At 43.5% G+C, this 25,838-nt stretch overlaps 1 protein-coding gene across 17 annotated transcripts in view; it reads left to right on the top strand.

Moving 5' to 3' along the window:
* tenm2a (teneurin transmembrane protein 2a) overlaps positions 1 to 25,838 on the top strand; it is a 215,261-nt gene that overhangs the window by 155,674 nt on the left and 33,749 nt on the right. For all 17 annotated transcript variants that reach the window (XM_063490233.1, XM_063490224.1, XM_063490215.1 and 14 more), the window contains 3 exons: positions 3,272 to 3,503; positions 14,644 to 14,882; positions 24,892 to 25,014. In XM_063490233.1, coding sequence (XP_063346303.1) covers positions 3,272 to 3,503; positions 14,644 to 14,882; positions 24,892 to 25,014 — 594 coding nt within the window. The remainder of the gene's footprint in view (positions 1 to 3,271; positions 3,504 to 14,643; positions 14,883 to 24,891; positions 25,015 to 25,838) is intronic.

Below are 25,838 nucleotides of genomic sequence, written 5' to 3'. Positions count from 1 at the left end.
ACTTTATCTGACTAAGTCCCCTATCTTAATTTATTAGAACCATTTAGCTCAAGATTGCTCATTCCTGCACGTCGCCTCTGTTCCAGTGGCTACTCGCGTTTGTGTATTTGTGGCCAAAACAGAAACGCAAATGTTTTCTTCGGTTCTCTGCATGTATGAAAAAAACAGCCTTGTACCTCGGCCTTGCTCCTCCGGCAGACCCCACTTCTCAATATGTTTGTGTTTTCTCCAGCGAGCTCTAAGGGTTGTTTTTTTGGGTTGTTTTTTTTATGGATTTGAAGTCTGCATGAGAACAAATTTCTTTGACATCAATCTCCCGTGCTGTAGCAGAAAAAAGAAAGCAATTTGTCTCTGATCATAAATATTTTGTAGCACGTCTAGAGAGATTTTTCTTCTCTTTTCTGTTTTGTTTTCTTTCTTTCTTTCTTTCTTGAACTTCTACCAAAGGTTGAGGGACTTTGTGGAAGAATAGTGCTTTCTTTAAAAAACTTGTTCTTTTTTTTCGCTGCAGCACATTCTACAACAACACAAGCAGAGCATTAGTAATGAGTCGTTATCCACTTTATTCAGCAAATATTGATTCAGCGAAGAATAAAAGGAACAATCGCATTCTATCATGTAACAATTCAGTTCGGTTAGCCCGACAGAACATGACAGTCGCGGCGGTCCCAGTAGGCTATGAAGAGAGTTAATGCATAGAATTACAGGCAGTACTTTTCTCCGAATTTACATTTTTCTGACATTATCTGGAGACGTGCAATTGAATTTGCTGCTGAATGATAGATAACAGGATTAGCATTTTTTTTCTCTTTTGCTTTGAGTCTGCAAAGCAAAATGCACTTATTACAAAGTGGTGGATGCAAGTTTCTGCAGACAGAACAGAGCGTGACTCGATACCTGCGCAACATAATTTAGTGGCTGGATATTTGAAGAAAACCCTCTCCGGTGGTTGGAGTGTGTCTGCACACACACACATACACATAGAAGATTTTACCACATTCACGCACCCAGGCTACAGCAGTTTGTGGGAAAAGTAGGGCTGGAAAAAAAAAGTATTCCTCTTCCATACAAGGTGTGCCATATATTATTCATCCAAATTTGAATGAAAAGCCTGTTCAATATTTATGGGAGAGAAAGTGAACAAAAGCATAAGGCATGCATTTTTGTACGCAGATTTAAACATGGGAGACAGCAGGCTGGTCTAGTGAGCGTGGGGTTGCCTAGTTTTATTTTTTGCATCACTGGGACTGTGTCCATGCCTGCATGCGTGCCCCCCCAGTATACGGCTTTTGTTTTTTAAATGTGTGTGTGCTTTTGTCGATATGGGTACACTATATAAAAGTATTTATGCAGATAGGGTGCAGTACAAGTTATTTCACATTTATAGGGACATTGCAGGGAGGGGAAGTCTAGTTAATTTTATTTATAAAGTGCTTTTAACAAACAAGGTTTATCTTAAAGTGCTTTACATTTCAGCAAAGGGACACAAGGAAAATGCAAATAAAAGGAAGATGAAAGAGAGAGAAACAGTCCTTAGCAAGAAATGGGGCAGTATAGGAAGGAGGAGGAGGGAAGTACAAGAAATAAACCCCACCGCATGCTTTAATATCAATTTACGTGCAGAGTTTATGATAGAGAAGGATGGCCTTTCGGGCTGTGTTGTGGCTGCATGTATGCGGGTGATTGCATGCACGCATGTGTATCTGTTTCTCCCAAGAGCATTTTTGCACGCACAAACAGATGTTTAGCGTCTCTCCTGTGTAGCAGAGGTCAGGCCCCATCTTTTTGCCTCCAGTCTCCTTCCCCCTTCTCGCCCCTTCTCTCCTTTCACGAGCATCTGTTCTCCAGCCACGGCGGTGACACCTGCGTCCCCGCGGTATCGCAGAGGAATCAGGTCACCTCGCAAACTGGTTGTCATTACAATGGGAGTTGCAAGCAAGCCGGGTTCCCCTTAAACACCCATCCAGGAAAACAAAGAAAGATGCATTTGCATAATGTAGATGCAAAATGCATTTGCCTTCTGATTTGGTTTCTATCTGTCAAAAGTCATCACCCCCCCTCCCTCCGCCATGCACACAACACACATGAACAGGCAAATATCAAAGCGGAAGAGCAGACAGGAGAGTTCAGCACATCCACACTTCTCCCTTCCTCTCGCACGCTGTTTCTTTTCTTATCAAATCCAAGAGAAGATGACATATGGAGGAGGGCAAGTGTGATCACGCAGCTTGACAAAGCAGTTGCTTTTTTGTTGTTTTCACCCCACACATATGTGTGTGTACGTGCTCCAAACTTTGATCAATTGGAGAAAGACGACGCACAAAGTAAACAGTCTCATAATGTACCTCCATACTCGGTAATGATGAAAGTCTGATGCGTGGCATCGATAAAAGAAAAAGCAAACGATGTCGTAAAGCTGCGTGAAACATAAATGACGTGCAGGTTTTGCACTGTCATGATATGTAATTTTTTAAGCAGCTGGCAACAAAAAAAGTATGTTAAGATCTCCTGTACCGTATAGTATGTGGTTTATTGATTTTCCCGTGCAAACCCACACACACGCACGATGAAGATGGGCTCAAATCCCCCACTGATTCATGGAAAGAGGGAGAGGGGGAGGGGAGAGAACTGTGATGTGTGAATGGGTGTTCTCGTCTGAGTCATCCGGGTTTGTTTTTCAGCTCTCTCACTCAACAGTCCATTAGCTCATTGTTGGAAGGGCTGGTATTGGATTCTAGCTGACATGTTCCCCCAAGTCTGAGAGCAAGAGATGAGGGCGCACGCTGTGCTGAGTGCTCTAATATTGCTCACACGCATCTTTTTGTTACTTGGGGGGGAAAAGAAAACTGGAGGGAAAGCGTAAAAGTAAGACAAGGAGAGAGAGGAGTGGATAAAAATGAAGATGGACAAAATGGAGAAAAACGTGAATCAAAATGTAAGAAGATGATTATCAAATTCCACGTATCTGTTGAGCTGGAATTTCCTTCTCAAATAAGTTATCGACCGTTTGGAAAACATGACACCTACTCCGAACCAAATGATTGCAGAGGCAAAAGTAGTACATAATGGAATGATAATGAAGTTATTTGCAAGCTGAAGAGCTTTGCTTTTGACATACTGCGAAATAATCACCAAATATCAAATAACATTTCTGTTCTGCTTTTGGGTTTGTAGCATTTTGGAACCGAGTCCTTGATCCCTTTGATCTGAGACTCTATTTTCACACAGAAGTGTTTTTCTCAAATTCGTCTCTGTGCTTGTTTTCTTCCAGGGGCTGCCAACCACCAGAGTCAGACCACGCTACGACCTCCACTGCCCCCTCCGCACAACCACCACACTTTGTCCCACCAGTCTGCCAACAGCCTGAACAGAAACACCCTGAGAGGCGGACGAAACCCCATTCACGCGCCCGCTCCGGGGACGGGAGATGGTCCGACCACCCCTGAGTCTGTCCAGTTACAAGACAGCTGGGTGCTTAACAGTAACGTGCCGCTGGAGACCAGGTCAGAGTATATATTTTCTGTTTTGTTTTGGATTGTTTTTCTGTTGACAGGTTTACCTGACGCCGTTATCTGGAGCCACTTACAGTAAGCACAACAGTTGAATAAGCCTTGAGTAATCAATAGTGAGGAATGAAAGGTCAGGTCCATTCAGCAACATTTCTGTAAGCTCAGTGTGGCGGTGTCAGACAGAAGTGTTAGCAGAGAAAGAAAGAAGCTGTGGTGTATTTGGCCATGATGTAAAATAACAACTATTCACTCACTAGGAATAACACAAAACTTGTTACACTAAAAATGAAAGAATACTTAAGAACTTAAAAAGGAAGGCAATTAGGGAACTGGGAACAAATCAATGGAAGGTCTTGGCAGACTGGCAAAAAAAATATTAGACTCCATGGGCCATGGACACTTTTAAAACTATGTCCTCTTGAAATAAATGGTGCTGTAACCTTAGTGATGAAGTGACTATTTAGTAAGCTGCTGTGGCTGACAAGCTAACCTGTAACAGAGTGTCTTAATAACACTGGCTATCTCTAGCCAGTAATAAGCTGTCGAAGCTTTTTTGCCGTGGCAACTGCTGGCAAGCTTTTGGGAGCCTTTTAACTAGTCTGTGTTTTACTGTGAGTTAATGAAATGGCAGCCCTGAGAGGTCAAACACACTGGAGCTTAAGAAAAAAACACAATGGAAATATAAAATTACACATTGGAAGTATAAAAAAACAAAATCTCACAAAACACAACAGAAGCGTTTCTGGGGACACAATAACGTGACGGATCAGCTGCGGAAGTGAAAGGAAGCAAAGCATGCAAAGGACTGCACTGAGACATGCTAATAGGAAGCAGAGGATGTGTAGGATAATGTGTGTTTACGTCACATAGAGCAGCGGTCCCCAACCTTTTTTGTGCCACGGACCCGTTTATGTCCAACAATATTTTCACAAACCGGCCTTTAAGGTGCCGCGGATAAATACAACAAAATTAAACCAGTACTGGTACCAAAAAAAGGAAGATTTATTCATAACACAGGGGAAAAGACCCAGGGAAACAGAGTTAATTATAAATTGATTCAAAAAAAATAACGATAAAAAACAATAAAAACCCTGAAAACTATAAGTTTCACACCCGAGCCTCAACTCTCGTGGCCCGGTACCAAACAACTCACGGACCGGTACCAGTCTGTGGCCCGGGGGTTGGGGACTACTGACATAGAGTAATATAATACTATGTTGGCTATTAGCCGTTTATTTTTAGCTTGTGACTTCTGCAACTGCTCTGTCATGTCATTGTATACCCAAAAAACACTAATGTTATGTTGGACTCTCAGAGCCACTGTACAATAGCCCCAAAATCTGTAGATATTTATTATTTAAATATTTGCATTCTTGTGTAAGAACAGAGACAATTAATATTAATTAATTAATAATAATTTGCTTAGGCTCCAGCTTAGTGGTTATTAGCAAATTACTAGCAACATTCCACTTAACCATTCATCAGCTGCTTTTTCTTGAAATCTACATATAAACAAATCAAAAACTTTTGTCTTTTTTAAAATATTTTGGACCATTAACAACAACAAAAAAAATCTACCCATCCCAGCTTTAAAATGAAAGGTCCACTTTGACATCACCATTCCTTTAAAGGTCAGCAAAGCTTTTAACACCGAAAAGTGGAAAAGTAAAATGTAGACACTTCTCCAGCTGTAACACAAACCTATCACAGTCAGAATATTCATTAACTCCAGTCTACAAAGCTGTGTTCACCAAACCTAAAAAGAATCCACGTTTTAAAACGTGATCTAAGCCTGTGAAATTTCATTACAAACTCCACCTCAGAGCGCTGTACAAACTACTCTGCCTCCACAAGTGAAACCACTTATTGCAATTGCACTGGAATTAACTGACCCTGTATATGCTCTTAAAATGCTGCTTTGACCGTTGTCCCTTGTTATTTTTTGTTATTTAACACCCACCTAACACCAATTTATTTTTTAATTCAACAAATCACTGATTGTCTCCACCATGATGAGTTTGTATATTTAGCATTCTTGTTATAAAAGTTATGGAACCCTGAGATATGGATATCAGTTCATAGGCACTGTGAGAGTGGAGCACCTGCATGAATTGTCTGAATAATACAGTTCAGCTAATTGTCTCTTAAACGTCCATAATTAGGTCCACAATATGTTGCACAAAGATACAATTTCTGGATTTTTTCCTCTTTTATACCAACACAATGGATTTTAAGTCAAATATATGATCAAAGTGCACACTAGCAAGGGTTTTACAATGTTTCGCATTAACTTTGAGACATTTTCAGAGTCCCAGAAATAATTGTGTGTTTGTGACAAACATCAGCACGACCAGATAAGTCCTGTTCTCTTACAGACATAATAGCTGAACTTGATTCAAAATCTTGAATTTGCATTTTATACTTTCTCACTATCAACAAATATCAGTGCAAATATGGTTGCCATGATTAGGTTGAACAAAACGAAATGAACCTATCAAAGAGATAGGAACAAGTTTAGGAGTGGCCAGATCAACAGTTTGGTACATCTGGCACCAAAAAGACCTGGGAGACCACAAGTACAGTGCACAATCACAGAATTATTTCCATGATTAAGAAAAAAATAAAGTGTAAAACTCTGATTATACTCAAGAAGAAGAAGACCAGATGAGCCAGAAAACATAGTATGTAGAAGGGGTAAGGAACAGCTCAGGTACATCCGTAATATGGATAATGACCCATACACAGGAAAATTCTTCAATGGCAAAGTCAGTCGTTTGTTCTCAGCCAAAAAGAGAATTCTCTTGATCTTAATAAATATTGAAATTGAATTCAAAGAGACCCACGCAACAGAAGGTGGCTGCAAAAAAAGTGGAGAGCATCTCAGTGGAGGACACACAGCATTTATGTGATGTCCACAGTTCTAAAATTCAAGCAGTCACTGACTGCAAAGGATTTTCATCCAAGTACTAATAACTATGCTTGTATTTAAAATTGTTAGTTTCTCAGTTTGAGCCTCTGAAAATGGGGGACTGTGTTTAAAAATTACTGTCATTCCTAAGCAGTTAATGCAGAATGTTTGTAAAAGCCCCAGAATTAAAATTGAAAGTCTGCACTTTAATCACCTATTGATTGTATGCTTTAAAAACCCATTGTGGTGACGTACAGACGCAAAACTACAAAATGTGTCCAACGAATTATGGACCTAACTGTATCTGCACTGTTTTAGTTCCCAAAGCAACCACGATCTCACACATTTCCATTATTTCTAAACCAGAATATGAACCTTCAAATGAAAAGCCAATGGCTCCAGGCTGTGATTCATAAAAGTGTGCTGCTCAGTTTCCTTCTCTACCTCATCCCCAAACAGGACACCTTACAAAAGAGTATTATGCATGCAACCTGGAGTGAAGAAGCAGGAAATACAAACCTTTTCACACACTCTACACATGTGTGGGGGGGGTTGTCAGTACACAAAGAACACTTACCAGGAAAACAGAGCATTCATGCAGGGTATTACTATTCATGAAGCATGGCAGTGAGAGGGAGACTGCCTGCATGCTTGTTCGCATGCGCGTGGTCAGTCTCTGAGCATTTACTCTGCAAGCTGTACTTGTGTTTCTCCTGCTGGGTGCTGAGGCTTCCAGCACTGATGGGCCTGGATAAACTCCCCAGAGCGTTGGACCTGTGCAGTATTTATGAGGCCTGGCTATGTTTAATTCATCCCCACTGATCTCAGGTCTATGCTCAACCTGTGCTCACACATTGTGCTTGTATGCATGATGGGTAGGAACAAGAATACGTACACCTTTAAAAAGAAGCTGTTTCCACTAGCAGTTTCTTCTTCTAGGCCTGCGTTGTCATGTTGACGTGACTGGCACAACATCACTCGAGGTGAAGGACGATTTGTTTTTCTTGCAATTTCTGATCCAGTGATGTAGAATGAAAATAAAATGTATTTAAAGTTATAAATCCTTTTTCGCCTTACGACTGCTATCTTTGCAGATTTGAAGCGTCTCACACACACACGCCCACACTGTTGAGGCCTCTACAGTGCCAGTATTTGGTCATGTTCAGGTGGTGGGGTTTGGCATGGCTCAGAGCCTGTCGCTGTGAATGGAGCCCAGAGCAGCACACAGTGTATTCCAGCTCCACCCTCCAGCCCAGATTGGGCCCTCCTCTCCAGTCCAGGCTATGGTGGAGGCTGGGTGTGCTGGCTTGAGCTGCTGGAGTTGCTGGAGCTCGTGATTGGGACGGAGCCAGCCAGGCAGAGCCAGCGAGTCACACCATCCCTGTGCTGGCAGAGCCTGTCCTCCATCTCATTATAACCTGCAGCTATAGGAAATGATGAGCAACCTGTTCATGTGAGGGGAGGGAGTGTATGTGTGTACGCTTGTGTGTGTATTTGCATCCAAGCATGTGTTTGTTTTTTGTTTTTTTAAAATCAGACTGCTCCCCACTGTAATCATATGTAAATCTTGGCATTTGTTGTCCACTCATTATGCATTGTGTGTGTGTGTGTGTGCGTGCGTGCGTGCGTGCGTGCTTGCGTGTGTGTGCACATGCATTTTGGCTTGACCCGACAGTGTGACAGCGGTGAGAGGATGAAGATTGATCACCTAAGAACACCCCAGGGCTTGGATGACTGGCAGAGACAGAGAGAGATAGAAACAGACGAGGGGGGGAGGGGGGGGGGGGGTTATATAGCAAAGAAATATAAGTCAGGAGAGTGGGAGGTGAGAGGGCGGGGGAATGTGGAAAGGAATGGTTTACGGTAGAGGAGGGAGAGATAAAGAAGGAGAGAGAGGGAGAGAAATGGAGAGAGGTGGTGATTGAAGGAGATTGTTTTGGGGAGTGTGTGTGAGAGATAGAAAGGCAGAAGAGGGAGATTGAGGCCCGTAGAACATGGATACATTTACCCGTGTGAGATAAATGACTATAGATGGCTGGTGCCGCTGCGTGTGCGTGTGAATGAGAAACACAGAGACAGAATACATTTCTCTGTGTGAATGCGACCGCACGCGTGTGCTTGTGTGTGTGTGCACGATTTGTGTGAAAGCATCTGATTTCCAATCGCTCCCTCTGAGCCCCTATGGGTGGCTCATGCCAGGTTCAATCTCCGTGATCTCGGGATATTCCTTTGCACCCCGGCACGCTCCTCTGTGGGCCACAACCCTGGGGGGTGGCGGAATAAGATCACTGAGAGGGATGCGGCATCTCAATTTATCTGGAAGGAGCTGGAAAGGAAGGGGTGGAAGTTACTACCGGTTACTTTCAAATGCATTACTGTGGGGACAGATACGAAGATGTTACCTGTTGGAACAACAACCAGTGAAGAAGGAGGAGAGGCAGTATATCTGTTCCAAATACTGTACGCACTACTGTAACAGGCACAGAGCTGTGTAACATCAAGTTTATTAATGACATGACCTCGTATTCATACATTAAAGCTACACACTCAGTAATTTTTTTATGTTATTTAACAAAAACAAAAATGTTGTACTTCTAAATATACATTGATTAGTGTGTAATTACATCTTCCAACAAACTGACACATTCTCATACATAATCCATTAAAAATACATAGGAGCATGCACCAGTTTGTTGTTCCCCCAACATATTTGTTTGTCTTCCTCTTCACCTCAATGACAAGAACATATGCATAACATACTCATTAATTTCCAATATTGTCACAGTTACTTATTGTCAGCAGATTAGACAAACGACCATGTCCAGACAAAAGTCGGCTAAACAACAGCAGCAGCTGGTTATAAGCTAGCGTTATACCAGCTAATGTTATGCTCAAGTGTCCTAAAAATCACACTTTTAATCTGATAAACAAGTTTGATGTTTTGACTTTTATCACTAAGTGTCCGAGTCCACTTCAAAGATAGTTTCACTAATGCTGGCCAACAGAAGCTAATAGCGGCTAACAGAAGCTAACAGCAGCAAAAACAACAGTGCTTATCAACAGAAACGTTCAGCATATCCTAAGCAAGAAACAACTGTAATGTGATTGCCAAATTTTGTACAGAAATGCATTACATTACTGCATTGCTGAAAAATTTAATGTGATTACAGTAATGCATTGCAAACACATTCCACCCAACACTAGTTGTGCCGTTTTACCCACAGAAGTTGCCTCCTGCTGGTCATTAGAAAGAATGCAGTTTTAAGAGGCTAGAGGCTACGTCCAGTTTTTATATAAAGTCAATGACCCAATGCCTAACTGGCTTCATTTAAAAAGGATCTCTCAAATGTTCATTTAACAGAATTAAAAAATGGATCAAATCCCAGTACAGCGCCTAGTTTGCCAGGAAAAAAGAAAAATATGAGATATATACATAATCAGGCCGGATTTGTTTATTTTTGCTTTTCATGAACATTAGTAGCCCTCTGAATTTTTCTCCTCATCTGCACAACAATAAGCAAATGAATCCCAATCTACTGTATTCATCTGCACACAATTTTTTCCTACAATCGTAGCAGGTAGCAATACTCACGACTCCGTCCTTGAGCATCTTCCTCTCCCTGGGCTCTTTGTTTCATTCTCAGATCTGACTGTTTTTCAGTCACCCCCATACCGTGTCGACCTCCGTTAATTGTTCTCTACATCTGATGATGGCTCTGAAAGTGCTATGCTAAGCAACCGCATGTTTGTGAGAGCTGAGAATATGAAGAGCGTGCATGTGTGCAAGCATGCACAAAGCTTGTGTGTGTTTGTTCGCTCAAGGGGAATGCGAGCTTTGACTTCCTGCTAATTACCCAGCATGCTCTCTGTTCTGTGGTTAATTGTCCAGGTCCTCTTTTTCTCTCAATGGGGAGCGGGGTTGGAACGGAGTGAAAACACATCCTCTCGTCTTCTCTCTGTCTTCTAATCTATAGCCTTTATCTCCATTGCCTATCCTTCCCCTCTTGTGTCACTGTTTGTTCCGCAAGGATGAAAATTAAACACTCGGTAGCACATACGGGGCAATCTCATGAAAGAATAACCACATAAATTTATATTTTACTGTGCGTGGGTGGGCGCCTGTGTGTGAGCCCGGATAATTGTGTGTCAGTGTGTGAGTCAGTTTTGGCTAATGTTCTGTATGGATGTGTGTTGCATATATAAGACAGAATGCATGACAGCGAGGTAGCGGTGGTTAAGGGAATCTCTGTCAGCTCTCTCTAATTATGTGTGACATTTCCACGCTGGACCCCTGTCAAAAACCCTACAATAGGCACACACAAAAGCACAAACACAAATACAAGCGCACACACGCACACACCCCAGCCTAATGATACAGAGTTGTGATTGCCGGCTGCCTGCTATGATAGAACCCCTCCATAGTCCTCAGCAACATAAATCAATGTCAATTACCTCCCCAGAGCACATTAGACACTTTCCATTCCTACTCGTAATTAGTATGGCCCATAGACATATTCCCATCCCACACCAAGCTCACAGCGGAGCTTCTGCACACAAACAACAAAGCCAGGGAATGAAATGATTTCACTGCTTAAGTTCAAACACATACCAGCACATCGAATCATACGCTTTGTGTGGTGCAGAATACAAACAATTCAGCAGCTCACCCTCTCCTTGTGCTCACACGTGCATTATTTGAGTATCGCCATTAATTACCGCTGGCCTTGCCATCACAGTGAGTCAGCAGCTGTGAAAATGAATTGAAACGAGCACATGAGCCACTTGACCTTGGACGGCACGCGTGTGTGTTTGAGCATATATGCATGCATGCCAGAGCATATAGGTTTATGCAATGCATAACAATGTGTTGATGTTGGCGAGACTGAGAATGTGGTATTTTTAGACAATAACCTCTTTTTTCTTTGCGTGTCATCGCCTCGTGCTCTTTCAGCCTCTTTCTGTCTTCAGCTTTTTTTTCTCTCTTTTGCCTATTTTTTTTTCTTGGAGTCACAGGCCATACCTGACAGCTAAAAGAGAGGAACAGGGAGAGAAGCGATGGAAGAGGGAAAAAATCCAGCGAGATAGCAGTCCAACAATCAGTGGCTTGAAATGATGAGAGAGAAAGAGAGAGACAAAGCACAGACTGGCTGAATAATTGATAGAGAGTGGAACAGCGCTCCCAAACTAAATCTTCATGCTCTGAGCATGTCACCTGTTTTTGCCAACTGTTTTCAGATGAGCGGACATGCTGTTATGAAACAGCAGTGATCAAAAGGATAGAAGACCACAAAGTGCAGTGAACCACCTTTTTAAACAGAGATCATCCAGTCCAGTAACAGTGGTGGGTTATTACTGGTCCCATTAGACTAGTCTGAAAAGAAGAGAGAGCAGGCTGCAGAAGAAAGAGGACAACTCAGACACACATCTGTGCAGGAATGAGTCATTTGTCATGGTGTGGAGGTAGAGAGAAAGCACGCGGCTGGGGACTTGGAATCTGCTTTACTCCAGCTTGTCAAAGAGAAACCCGGCAACCTCGGATTTTTGTGTTTTGTTCGACCACATATAAAAGATAGACGGGGCTGTCATGATGTCACCCACTGATTTGCAGACTACTGTTGGCATTTTAGCCATCATTATCTTGGACTTTTGAAACCCCATGTGACCATATTTAAACTACGGGGTAGAGCTTATGGTTTATCCATTATTCACCATTATGTTATTGGGATCAGTTCAATTCAATTTTATTTAAACAGCACCAAATCACAACAACAGCCACCTCAAGGCACTTTATATCGTAAGGTAGACCCTACAATAATATATACAGAGAAAAACCCAACAATCATATGACCCCCTATGAGCAAGCACTTTGGCAACAGTGGGAAGGAAAAACTCCCTTTAACAGGAAGAAACCTCCGGCAGAACCAGGCTCAGGGAGGGGCGGGGCCATCTGCTGCGACTGGTTGGGGTGAGAGAAGGAAAACAGGATAAAGACATGCTGTGGAAGAGAGACAGAAATTAACAACAAGTATGATTCAGTGCTGAGAGGTCTATTAACACATAGTGAGTGAGAAAGGTGACTGAAGAAGAAATGCCAGTAATGGTTAGTGAAAAAAACAGGTGAAAACCAAGGATACTGTATGCATACTGTAACACTGATCTCAGGTTTTCTATACCCTAAAGCTACCCTTTATTTATTTATTTATTTTGCTGTATTGAAAAAGACTTAAAACCAGTGAATGAGACCATAAAGTCACCAGAAAATGCTTTCTGAGCTGATAAGTCAAGTGGGTCATCAGGTAATTTTCTCATGGGCTTCTATACACTCAGATATTCTTCTTTTTAAAATTATTTCAACTTTATTAAAGCAGTGTGGGATCATCTTGACAGAGAAAAGGCACAAAAGGCAGCTAACATCCAAAGAAGAGCTTTGAATGTCCTTCAAGAAGCCCAGGGAACTATTCCTGAAGACTCCTTAAAGAAATGCCAAGAAAGGTTGTCTAAGAGAGTTCATGCTGTGATCAAGAATAAAGGTGGTCATATACAGATCTTCAAGCTCGTTAGATGTGCGCAAACTCTGTTTTTGCCTTATATACTGTGTTTTTATTTATATTTGCATCTGTTTTCAATTTTACTAGTAAAACATCTAGAAATGAGGGGTTCAAGACTGGTTGGTTGGTTTGTTTTTATCAAGATTTATAAAGACTTAGTAGTAATTTGGTAGTAATTAGTTCCACCTCTTCATAATGCATTCCACCAAGTCACTGCTTAGTCCTGTGAATCTGGCCAGATTAGGCAGGAGATAAAATTAGAAGTCAGATTTTAAACAAACCCCTGGCTTTGTCAAACATTTAGGAAGAGAAAAACATACAAATTGTAAAATAATTACCCAAATCCTAAACTGTTGGCTTGTTTACTCCCCGTCCTATTGTCTCGCCACTTTTTTGGCCTGTCAGAGTAATTATTTTTTGTGAGGATAATGTTATCCTAACAGAGAAGTTATGGAAATAGTTTAGCATTTGTAATAATCCAAAATTATCCATTAATCATGACAGAATGCTTAAAACCCAGGCTCTAGGCCTCGCACTGCATTTAGATGAAGTGACGGCCAAAAATTGTTTCCTCTCTTTGCAGAAATGTCTGTGCAGCCAAGGTTCATTATTCACAAGATAAAAGTAGAAGAGCATTCAGAGAGCATCTTCATATGTGCACACAAACACACTAGCAAACACACAAACAAGCAAGTTCCACAAAAAGCTGGCACAAAAAGACTTTATTTTTCTGTTCAGTCATCTCTGAGGCAGTGGAGTGACCTTCTCTCCTCTGATAGATCACGCTCACCTCACCTGAGGGCTTTGTTCTGTCATACCACCTGAGGTCTGCGTAGGGGCAGCTTCTCACTCCCCGTGTGAGCTGTGTGTGTGCATGCGTGCCACAAAAGATGTCACAAAGGTTTCACTGAAGTTCTTCTTCTTGTGTCCTTTAAAAGAGTCTTCAAGTGCAGTCTTTCTCCTTGCTATGGCGAAAGTGTTCTTTCAAGGTCAGATAACAAAAGAAAATCCGAAAGAAGAAAGGAGGGGAACAAGGAAAGACATGATTATAGGAATAAAAAAAGGGGGGAGGGGAAGAAGAGGAATAGTGGAGTGGTAGTGAAAAAGAAAAGATAAGACAAGAAATAGGAAATGCAGCTGGAGGAGGGGGAGCAGCAAAAGAGTGAGCAGGTGAGCAGGTGCAGTGATAGCAGAGGATAATGGGTAATATGAGCAAAGGGATGATGGTTCAAATCCCCCTTTTATCCTCTCTCTGAGCTCTGACCCCACCTGGACAATGAGGACAGCAAAAGGGGGACGGCAGTGATCCTCTCCAGCCATTAAGGGCAGAAACGACGCAAATTATAAGTGGGGTGAACAGAGGAGAAGCGAAGCCACAGAAGAAGGAAAAAAAACAGGGCAGAGCAGGTGGAGGTTAAAAAGAGACCTTGGACTGGAACAGCACTGAACTGGAGACACAATCAGTTCCAGGATGTTAAAACCCATATGGCAGGAAGGGTTCATCGGAAAGTAAATTGGACAGAAGCTTGCACATATGCGACCCTGTCATCCAGACGGTGATTAGGTTATAGTTTGGTGTGTTTGCACTCAAGCAGAGCTTGTTTTAACCACTTACTTTATAAAGCGTCTTTCTGTGTGTGCTGACTTTTCTTTTTTCACCCCTTTTTCTCATTTTCAGGCATTTTTTGTTCAAGACATCGTCAGGGACCACCCCTCTCTTCAGTAGCTCCTCCCCTGGATACCCCCTGACCTCGGGAACAGTGTATTCTCCACCGCCTCGCCTGCTACCCAGAAACACCTTCTCCCGCTCAGCCTTCAAACTAAAGAAGCCGTCCAAGTACTGCAGCTGGAAATGTGCCGCGGTGACAGCCATCGCAGCCGCTGCCTTGCTGGCCATCCTGCTGTCTTACTTCATTGGTAAGTGAAAGCAACATTTTTGTGAAAAGGGTTAACCAGATTTTATTTTATTTTTTTGTCTATATATACACTCCTGAACAAATACAAGCTCAGTCGACACACTGTGTCGCACTGACCTAAAATGCATAAACCCCCCACACCTCCACAACAAAGTGTCAAGTTAGTAGCCCCTGCCTTTAAAACACAAAGCAGATTCAGAAGGCGTGAGCTTTGTCACTTCAGTCGACTGCTGCACTGTCAAAATCGACCCCAGCTGGAGCCTCGGCCTCCACTCAGCATCAGTGCACAGGCAGTTAGAGAGGCAGGAAGATACACAAACCGCAGCATACTGCGGCTGTTTCTGCAAGCAGGTATCAGTCAAGGTAGGAATCCTAACAGACCCAGCAGGAAAGTGGATGTTTTTCACTGATCTGAAGCCAACGTGCGATAGTCATACTTTAAGGAATGGCAGATACTCAGAGGAGAGCACTTACCCAGCACATCAGGAAGAGATTCTGATGGGCTGTCTACCGGCGAATCTGTGTGAAGAGAAGGGAGGAAAAAAATACAAAACATTGCTTAGAGTGTGTGTGGGAGTGTGTGTGTGGGCATGGATTTTATTCCTTCTTGACCTCATTCACTGGACAAAAGAATGCAGACCTATGCATTTGTGTGTGTGTGTGTGTGTGTGTGTGTGTGTGTGTGTGTGTGTGTGTGTGTGTGTGTGTGTGTGTGTGTGTGAGGGAGAGAAGAAGGCAATAGAAGGAGGAGGAACAGAAAATGAGGAAATGTAATTATGTATGAATGTGCATGTTTGTGTGTTTGTCTATTTCACTGTGTTGGTGTGTGTGCAAGAAGGCAGATGTGCCACTGAGCCCCTGATTGGCCTCTTACCCGAGAGACCAGAGTCAACAGATGGGGGGAAGAGTGGCATCAGCAGAAATAACAACCCTCTCTACATATATTATTAAGATCATTTTTTTCTTTATTTATAAATATATTTATCCAAACGTGACCACATCGATCTAACCGTCCATAGTGAGTTTGTGATATATGCACCCATATGTGTGTCGTATGCATCCCGACCTACCGAATTTTATGCATGTGCACTCCAATCTGTGCATGTGTCAGTATTTGTGTGATTTGTGTAACCCCCGTGGAGTGCCCTTGACAGTAGTGGTGTGTGTCCTCCAGAGCAGATCAAGGCCTCTTGCCGAGGGCACACAGTAAGATCCATTCTCTCCTGAGCTTTACACGGTCACACTGCAGTAGACAGCCACATATGGAGCCACAAAACAAAAGCAGGGAGAGGGACGAAGGACGGCAACCGCTGCCCTCATACCCCCTAAACCCCCCCCGAAATCCTCTCCATATGTACTCAAGGGCACTGGAGCGCAGAAAGAACCAAAAGCCTCCCGTTATTCATCTTTTACTCGAAGCGCAGAGCTCACCTGGGGCTTTAATGACACAAATATTTGTTTTCTTCAGAACATATAATTGTTAAATGAACATCTAATTGGGGAAATAAATCAAAACACATTTGTTTCAAAGACTAATTTTTGCTTCTACCTTTCTTTTTTCCATACCACTCCATCAGTAATTTTTGGGTACCTGCAGACACATAAAGCTTGTTAACAACAGCCTGTCTTAATAATAGGTTCTATTAGATTGTTAGCTATATTATAAAAGATTTTTCTTTTTTATTATTGGTGTATTTACTGCACAAAAGAGCAAGCTATCCAGATACCCTGTCAGTATACTGTATAATATTGCATTTTTAATGGAATTGCATGATTAAGGGGAAATAGAGTGTAATATTTTTCCCTCTAAGCCCTTTCTGTATATTTTTCAGTTTTATTATATGCCAAATAGTGTGTGTGTGTGTGTGTGTATGCTTCACCACCAAACTTAATTGTCCAACTGGCTATAATTCAGTAAGCTGAAACAAAGCTGAAATGATACTTTATTGTTATTATTACTATTGCTAACTGTGGCCCCTTTTCAGCTGTTGTAAGGAAATGTTTTTGCCCCGGTGTTTTTTCTACGCAGAACAAAGCTGTAGCAGTGCTGCCAAGCCTGAAACCCTTGTGTTTACCATGCTTTTTGTAGCGTTAATCGTGCAGCGAGTTCACTACTCATAAGGGGGATTTTGTACTACCTTGTTTGTGTGTTATGTGTGCGTGGGGCCCAGCGCTCACTGTGGGGATTGTGCAGAGCACCCAGAGCCATGCAGCGTGAAGAGGACCCCTCTGAGGCATCCGCCCAGGAGCCCACTCATAAATTACACCAGGACACATGTGCCTGAACAGCACTTTTTCATTTTTTGTGCTGGTTGGCATATGTGTGTGTGTGAGAACTCCTAACTTCTCCGTGTGTGCCTGAGAGTCTGCTGGCCTTCAAATGATTTGCCTTTCCTTCTTTTTTCTTTATTCAGACTTCACATGAATATTAAGAAAAAAAATTGCTTGACAATCTTCCAGAAACTCACGCGCACACATGTTTGTGCCAATTGAGGACGACATCTTCAGAAAAAACATGACTTTGCATGTTTCAGGAGCACAGCTGACTCTCTGTATCTCTGTGAAGCTTATTTACTGTGTCCTACTGTTAGAATGAAGCCTTGGGGATGAGATAAACATACACACGTAGCATGAAAAAAGTGTTTGGAGCTGCGAGTCGTTATTTGTGTCTGTGTGAGTTCGAGGGAGTTTATTTGTAAGGGAGGACAGAAAGCGTTTTTTTCCCTCTTCAAACTCCAGCGGAGTATGGCCTCCTCTTTATGTGTGAAGGAATGACTGAACGGATGGAGGGAGGAGGATAAACGAGAGTGCTTGTTCTTCATTCCCCCGGCGTCTTGTTTGCTTGCTCCGCATGGAGCACCTGAGCCAAAGGAGAGGTGGTTGCTAGGATACAGGTGAGCGGTTGGCATACAGGAGAGAAGACAGGTCCATCATTGTGAATGGCAACCTGGAGAGAACGAGATAGAGAGGGGTGAGAGAAGAAGAAGAAAAAGGAACGGGATGGAATGGAGTTGGTGCACAGGGGGCAGAGGGGAACATAAAGGGGAAAGAAAAAGGAGGGACAGATCAGTGGAGAGACAGAGGAGAGGAGGGCTGATATGTCACTGTCAGCACTGTAAGGTGTGAGATTGGTTGATGGGGGGGCGCGGGTGAGGTTGTTTGTGCTGCTGAGGAAAGTAGAGGAGATGAGGAGGAGGAGGAGTGACAAGACAGCCAGGTGTGGAGAGAAGAAACTGAAGGGAGGCAGAAGGAGGAGAGATGAAGGAGAGCGTGGCCTCCTGAGGGCTCTGTCACCTGGAATATCTGCGGGACTAATGTCTCCTAATTGATCACAGCGAGCAGAAAACAGAGGGAGTGTGACAGAGGACAGAGAGAGGCTGTGAAGGACAAGGGGTGACGAAAAAGAGAAGTTAGAGAGGATTAAAAAAAAGAGAAAAGGGATGTAAACCTCTGAGAGCAAAAACATATCCAGCAAGGGGGGTAAAACAGATAGAAATGCGTTGTAGTGAGGAATGAGAGGAGAGCCTGGCTTGATGGATGAGAAATCGAGGTCGTGTCAAACTGCTTGCGCCCAGGTGGACTGTTTTCATACACGCATGCACAGGTGTGCCCTTGACTGCAATGAGTAAACTTGCTAGCGGGCGCTTGTGTCACCTTTGCAGGGGTGTTTGGCGCCAATGTGTGCGCGTGTGCATCTGCGGAATTTGTCAGGCGACGTGGCATAATCCACATGGTATTGTCACCACTAATGAGTAAGAGCACACGCGCGCATGCACAGGCGCGCGCGCACACACGATGTATTTTTAGTCTTACTCTCAGCTCCCCTGTCTGTTGATTCAACAGAACCACACTCCACACACACACACACACAGTGGCACTGTCATCGAGCGTGACCTTCATGCCTCCGAGCCGACCACTTTCCATCCATCACCGCTGTCTTCCTGTTCCAGAGTGATCACAATCGCTTACTGCCCATTCTTCCCGATTACAAGTGTCTCACTACAGTGCATTCATATCACTGCTCCCTTACATAATCACATGTTAATGATTTTACTGTTCTGCCAATTGAACAGTTTCTGGACTAGAAATACAACATTAGTCCTTCGTCCCTTTCCTTATCAATCATCTTTAGAGCCTTTATATTAATTTTAAGCTCCCAGCCTTGTGTGGATGGGAGGTACTACTGTAGTACTCTTCTGAGAAAGGAAAAAAAAGATTTAAAAAAGCACCTAATTCCACTTTTTGATATACATGATATACAAAAGTCTACTCTTAACAGGCTAAATGATTGATGTTTTAAAAAGTATTCATTATGTCATATTAAAAATAAGCAAAAATCGTAAAAGCATACAAGAAAAGGAGCAATTTTTTCCTAACTTGATCGTCCTTTAGGCAAGAACAACTTCTATAGTGCATGCTTGTTTTCCCAAGTAGTTATATGCCAAAGTTTGTATTTATTTGAATAAGACTGCTTCTTTTATGAGTAAGTATAAAAGCAAGTCAAGACAGTCAAGTGGATAGTTGTGTTGGCCATGCAGGTCTCGCAATGTGGCTGCTTTCCAAACGCACCTCCTTGACCCCAAAGTCCCCTCTCACATTGCATGTGGCTTCCCTTCTGCTGATCTGAGGTGGAACAGCTAGAGGTCAGGATGTGTCACTCATGCCAGCGTAGGCGTCCGTGTGTGCATTTAATGTGTGTGTGTGTGCGGAGGTGAAGTCGCAATTGGGCATATGGTGAATGCAGGAACCTGGGCATAAGGATCAGACGTGGAGCGTGTGTCCGCAGCAGCAGGGCCTGTCGGACTGATAAAGGTTAGGATCTTACCACACGTTGCCAGTCCAGAAAATGGGCAGGGCATGGCCAGGACCAGGCACAAGGTGCTATACCATCTGCACCAGAGGGTTACATGGGTCAATGCACTGGTAAAGGTAATGCAAAGCAGGGAGCAGAAGTTGTTTAAGTGGTGACATCGATGTTCTTCCTTTGACTTGAGCTTCAGTACATGCTTTGAAGGAAATAATACCCATGTGTGCATGAACCGAGGATTTGCATCCTCAGTGATGTCACTGCTGAGCGATGTTCATACCGTCTCGTGCATTAGTGTGCACGAGCTCATTTCATTCATTTATTTCCTCATTCATTTATTCATTAGTGCGGGTCTTATCGGGGCCTCAATCGTTAGTCCAATTAGGCCTATGGTGCTTCACTGGTACTGTGTTTGAAACAGGAGATGGATGAAGGCAAAGCGAAAAGAAATTGCTGTCCTCCCTTTTTTTTATCCTCTCGCTCCGTCTCTCATTTTCTTTCGGTTTCTCCGTCTCTTGGCCTCCACAGCGAACTCTTTTCTCTGTCTTTCGTCCTCACTCATTCTCTCCCACTCTCTGATCTGTGATAAGATAGCATAGTTCCTCATATCCTGTTTCTAATACAGATCGATGAGAGGGAAAGGAGCAAGGTAGGGAGGGAGGGATGAGACGAGGCAGAGTGGGTTGATGTTGGTGGGGGGTGGGGGAGTAAAGCGGCAGCGGGGGGGTCAGGGTAGAGATATCTGAAGAGGAAATGAGGATTCAGAAAGGAGGACATCACTCAGATTCACATCTCTTTTCATTTAACCAATCACACACGTGCACGCACACGCGCACCCACACGTGCGCCGGGCGGCTACGTCTGCGCCGGGCCGTCTCAATATTTCGGTGCCAATAAAGAAACCATTTTCAGCTGTTGTGATTGAGTGAGTTGCCGTTTCTCTCGGCTAGACACAGCCGTGCAGGTAGGAGCTGCCAGCAACTCGCATAACCTTTTGTGTTGCAGTCAATTACAGTTCAGTTGCATCAGCTGGGTGAGGAGGTCCCGTCGGGGGTTGCAGCGTGCGTGCGCGCTTGTTGTTAATACCATGCAATTTTCAGCATGCATACGCAGATACACACTCAGAAGCAGACAAATTGTGTCTCTCAGTGTATATGACCCCCAAGGGCAGCAGCCAACCGCCGCCCCCGTTCCTCTGTCTGAGGCTCTAAATGATCTCAGCAAGCAGCGCCTTCAAAACTTAGCCGAGAGAGAAGCTGCCTTATTTATAGATTACATAAGTGGATACTGTGTGGTAAATTCTGAGAAAACGTCCCAAATGGCCTGAATATTGAGAACCTGAGGCGGCATGCTGCTCTTTTCCTCAGTCTCTTCAATATTAGCAGCACTGCACCCCTGTGCCGCAGAGGTACAGAGAGAAAGACACAGTGAAGACGCCTCTGTTTTTTTCTCAGGTGGCTCCTTTTTTTGCGCGTGTGTTTTAGGAGTGTATGAGGTGGGGAAAGCAGGGGGGGCTGGAAAGGCTGGGAAAAGGGTTCCTAAACCAATTAAAAGGCAGACCAAGGATGGTGGGGTGAGTTGGGGGGAGGTGGTCTACAATTACTGCCCTAATTGAGGTCAGAGTTGTTAATTTAGTGGTGAATTAGAACGGTTAATATGCATTTATCGGGATGGCCAGGGGAGAAGGCGAAATGGGGGGGAGGAAAAAAAGTGTTGCCGCCGACCAGGGCTTGTGTTCTTTGTGCAATTTTGGTTGCATTGCGCGCGATTGCATGCAACAACATGCGAGAGGCCGTTCTCCGGCTTCTGAGCAATTAGGAGCATCGCAAATGGTTCAGCGGGGATACACTGGCGTTTAAGCAGGCAATGATAAGGTTGAGTTGAGACAGAAAAGGGTGAGAGACATAAGAGCACAGAGAGAGAAAGAGGGGTGGGGAGAGGATTTGAACATTTGGACCATGTTCCAGAGAACAGAATGATGATGATACAATATTTTCCAGTCAGGGGACACTCGCTGCAAAGTCACCTTTCTCCATCTCTGCCTCGCTCTTTATTTTCCTTCTCTTTCCTTCTCTCATCCAGAAATCCATTTACACCCTTTAACTCTGAGATATATAAATATTTCCCAAAACATGCGCATGTGCATTGTATTTCTGCCTGATTGCCTGTGTTGTGAACCACTTACTGTCAAAGGATGAATCACCACCATCCTTTTTTTTTTTTTACCCAACCAGTCAATGAATACAGGGCCACTTATCCCTTAAATCTTTTCTTCTCCTCACTTGCCGTCTTCTTCCCCCTTCCTCACTTTATCCGTGGGGGCCTTTATTCATCTTTTCCTCCCTTTTTTTCTGCAACATCATCTGTAGCCTGTTTCTCTGCTCCTCTTTTTTATATTTCCTCGGGGGATTTCATGTGTTCTTTAATATTCTCTCAGTTCTCGCTGTCCTCCAGTATTCTCTCTGTTCCCCCCATGCCTCTCCTCCTCTGTGCTGAGGTTTGGCACAATTTCTCTAAGAGCTCCTGACCGCTGCCCCCTCTCCGAGCCCGGCCACCACCTCTCCCTTTTCATCTCTCTTGTTTCTCCGTCCATCATCCTCCGTCCTTTTTTTTTGTCATCACAGGATCACGTTTTGTTTTCTTCAGATGCTGTTTTTTGCAGATGATACTGGCAAGCACTTTGCCTGTCTGAATTATGCATCGAGATTACATAAAAACCTCACGGAGCAACTGATCTATTTTTAATCTGACTCGTTTGCTTGTTAAACCTGCTTCTCTGTGATCTTTTCTATGTGTGCGTATATGCAGTGTGTGTGTGTCTGTCAAATTGAACATGAGTGAGAAGACGGAGATTAAAAAGAAAAACAGCCCAAGTCTGACTATCGCTCTTGTTCTTCCCAAGTCTGTCAGTCGGATCTGATTCAGATAGGCTTTATTGGCATGGTATTTAATAAAGCCTTCCAATCCAGTTTGAAAACAGTAATTATGGCAATTATGATCAGAAAAGAAAATGCTTAAAATTATGGCAACACAAAGCTAAATACATCAATTTCAGCAGTTTCATTTCAGCTAAAATTACACCCTAACAAACTTAGAAGTGTTGTTGAAATAAGGGATGGCACTTGTAAAGAGAATGATAACAAGTGTCTCTCTTTGTCTTTCTTTCTTTCTTTCTTTCTTTTGCACGTCTCTCCTGCTCTGTGTCTTGCTGCAAAAGAATCCTGTTGACAAATTGTTGGCTTTTGCGCTTCTGTCGCTAAGGAGTAAGTGTGCCATCTATTGGTCAGCTTTTCACAACCACCCACAGAAGAAGAAGACGAAGAAGAAGGGGGAAAAAAACAAGACAGGAAAAACAAATTTGAGAAAAGTGTGCACCAACCCTCACCGACACAATGATGAGACACACACAGTAAGCTAACTATAGGGCTGTCTGCTATGTGTGTTCTTGGGGATGACCTAGATTGAGAGTGCCGTCACAATAGACTCACAATTGCTTACTGTCTCCAGATGGTTCAATAGGCAAGCTTTCAATCGACTGCTCCCTCTGATACCATCTTTGCGTGCACCTGTGTGTGTGTGTGTGTGTGTGTGTGTGTGTGTGTGTGTGTGTGTGTGTGTGTGTGTGTGTGTGTGTGGATGCATGTCTGCATTATCTACAAGAAGGGACAGGCAGAGATAAGACGAAACGAAGAAAGAAAAAAGGGGAATTAAAAGGAAAAGTAGGAGAGAAATGAAGGTCAGCCCAATGAAAGAGGAGAGGGCAAGAGTTGGGGTAGCAGGGGAAAGAGAAAGGGGCGGGAGCCCTCTTTTTGCTTCTCCCACTCCGTCTCTTGTTTTCTATACCCCCACGCCCCCACCACCACCCTCACACATGAAAAATAAAAAAGAGCTGACAGTGGAGGCCGGGCAGCAGCCAAAGGTGTCAGCGCTTTCTTTTGACCAGGAGCGAGGGAGGGAGGAAAGAGGGGAATAGCAGAAGCATAAAAAGGAAGAAACAAAGAAGCAGGGTGAGAGAAAAAGAGCGACGGGACACTTTAGGGGGTGAGAATGAGTCTGCCCCGGCAGCGAATCCTAAAGCCGCATCCCCTTCCCTCTGCAACTTTTACACTCCCGGCCCCTGTGTGTGCAAACCCTCGGCAAGCAGAGATAGAATTTGACAAGAAGGAAATTGATTCCCGGGTTTTCGGATTCAGGTGTTGTGAGGCTTCTGCGGTGGGGATAAGGCCGACGCTGAGAAGCGTGCGATAGCGCCTACGTAAAGCATTGGACTCGATCACAGATTCGTGCTGCGTGTATCATCAAAGCTCACATCACAGTATTCACGTATACGCGGGAAAATGCTGGTGCATTCTGCCGTTAACATTAACGTTATCTTCGATATTCAGACTCGAGCAGGCGATTCATCTCCGATTTTTTTCTCCCCACTACAAAGATTCTTTGAAGGCATTAAAGAGATCAAAACAAATCATTTACAACAAACAGAAAACATACCTGTCACCAAATAAATCGCTGAACTTTTGCAGTACAGTCTTTCTGTTTCCTTTTTTTCTTTCAGTTTTTTTTGGGGGGAGGAGGGGGAGTTGGATGGGGAGGAGGAGGAGGAGGAGACGCTTGGCAGCAGGCTAAGAAGGGAAGAGACGTGGGGAGAGTAAAGAGCTGACAAAGTGAAGAGCGAACACACTCGAGCAGCCTTATACCACCAGCACACAATAACACAACAGAGGACAAAAGAAGAGGAGAAGCGAAAGGAGAGCCATAGAGCATTCTCTTCAGAGAGCAATCTGTCACTTGCTCTCTGTGAGACGGTGTAAAGGCTTCCAAATAAAAGCTGAAGATGCTTTCCCCGTGAAAGATGGCTGCGAGAGGTCGGGGGTTAAGAAAGCAAAACAGAGAAGGATTTTTTTGGGGAGGTGGTTTAATTGCCTGATTTGTAAGATTTTACCTCTGTTTGTGTGCCTGCTAACTAAACCCGCCACTCTGATGACCGTGCGTTTGATTCATGACTTAAATATAGAGGTGACTGGTTCTATTGATGCTACGGGATTTGCTGTCTAAATGACAGATCAGATTTAAGACGGCTGGCCTCATATTTCTTCGCCTTGTTCAAGCCTTCATCTTGGGCTTTTTCTTTCTTTCTTTCTTTCTTTATCTCCATCCTCCTTTTCCTCCCCTACATCCTCACTCTTCATCTCTCTGCGTGCAGCAATCAACTTGCTGGGTTTGACGTGGCAGCTGAAGCCATCCGACGGCCCCGTGTTAAACAACGGACTGGGAGCTGGTCTGCCTGTCAACAGCGATGTGGCCACACTGCCCTCTGGAGGGAGAGGTATGAACTGCAACACACACGCACCCCTCCCACACATCTTTGCCTGAAGAAGCAGGCACTTTACATGTTTTAAAAAAATGAAAAAAGAAACTTAAAGGTTAAGGCTGCTAATGTTCTGCATTTTTTTCCCTAGCAACAGACCTTGTGAACATAACAAATTCAACAATAAATAGATCCTAACAAGTGCTGTTTGTGCAGCCAAAGCCTACTCGTTTCTTTGTGCCACAGAGCTCTGGTACTCCTTCATTTTGATGAGGGGGACGCTGGAGTTTATTTTAAATCGCTTCCACCATTTTTTTATACCATTGTGGAGGTATTTATCTAAAGCAGCATCCTAATTAGCATGCCAATTGCGTAAAACGAATCAACAAAAGTGGCTTTAGTATTTTTAATGCATTTGTGAATATTTATGGCTAAACATTTTGAGGCTGAATGCACCACTCGTTGCAGGAAAGTCAGAAAGTTTTGAAGGACAGACTGCCACATCTCTTGTTGCAAACAAGAAGAATGTCAGCCTTATCTTTTATGGCTTATAAATGCTATATCTGCTGTGTTAAATACTAAAACAGCCCAATAGCTTCTTTTTTCCCTCCCAACCAGACAGCCTCGCACACATAAATTATTTCTATAATTCATGGCGCAGTAGTAGCTGTGCTGTCTGTGTATGCTGTTTAACCACTCTGCTGAGTTGTGTTGAGCTGGGTTTCAGTCAGCAGCGAGGTAAAGCTCCCCTCGCTCACCCCCTCTCTTTAAAGGCCCCCATGCGGTTTTTTCCATCTATTCTTCTTTCGCTCGCTCGATCTCGCTCTGCAACATACACAGCG

Source organism: Pelmatolapia mariae, linkage group LG2 (assembly GCF_036321145.2).
Source record: "Pelmatolapia mariae isolate MD_Pm_ZW linkage group LG2, Pm_UMD_F_2, whole genome shotgun sequence".
NCBI lineage: Eukaryota > Metazoa > Chordata > Actinopteri > Cichliformes > Cichlidae > Pelmatolapia > Pelmatolapia mariae.
This window is presented reverse-complemented; position numbering and strand designations above follow the sequence as displayed.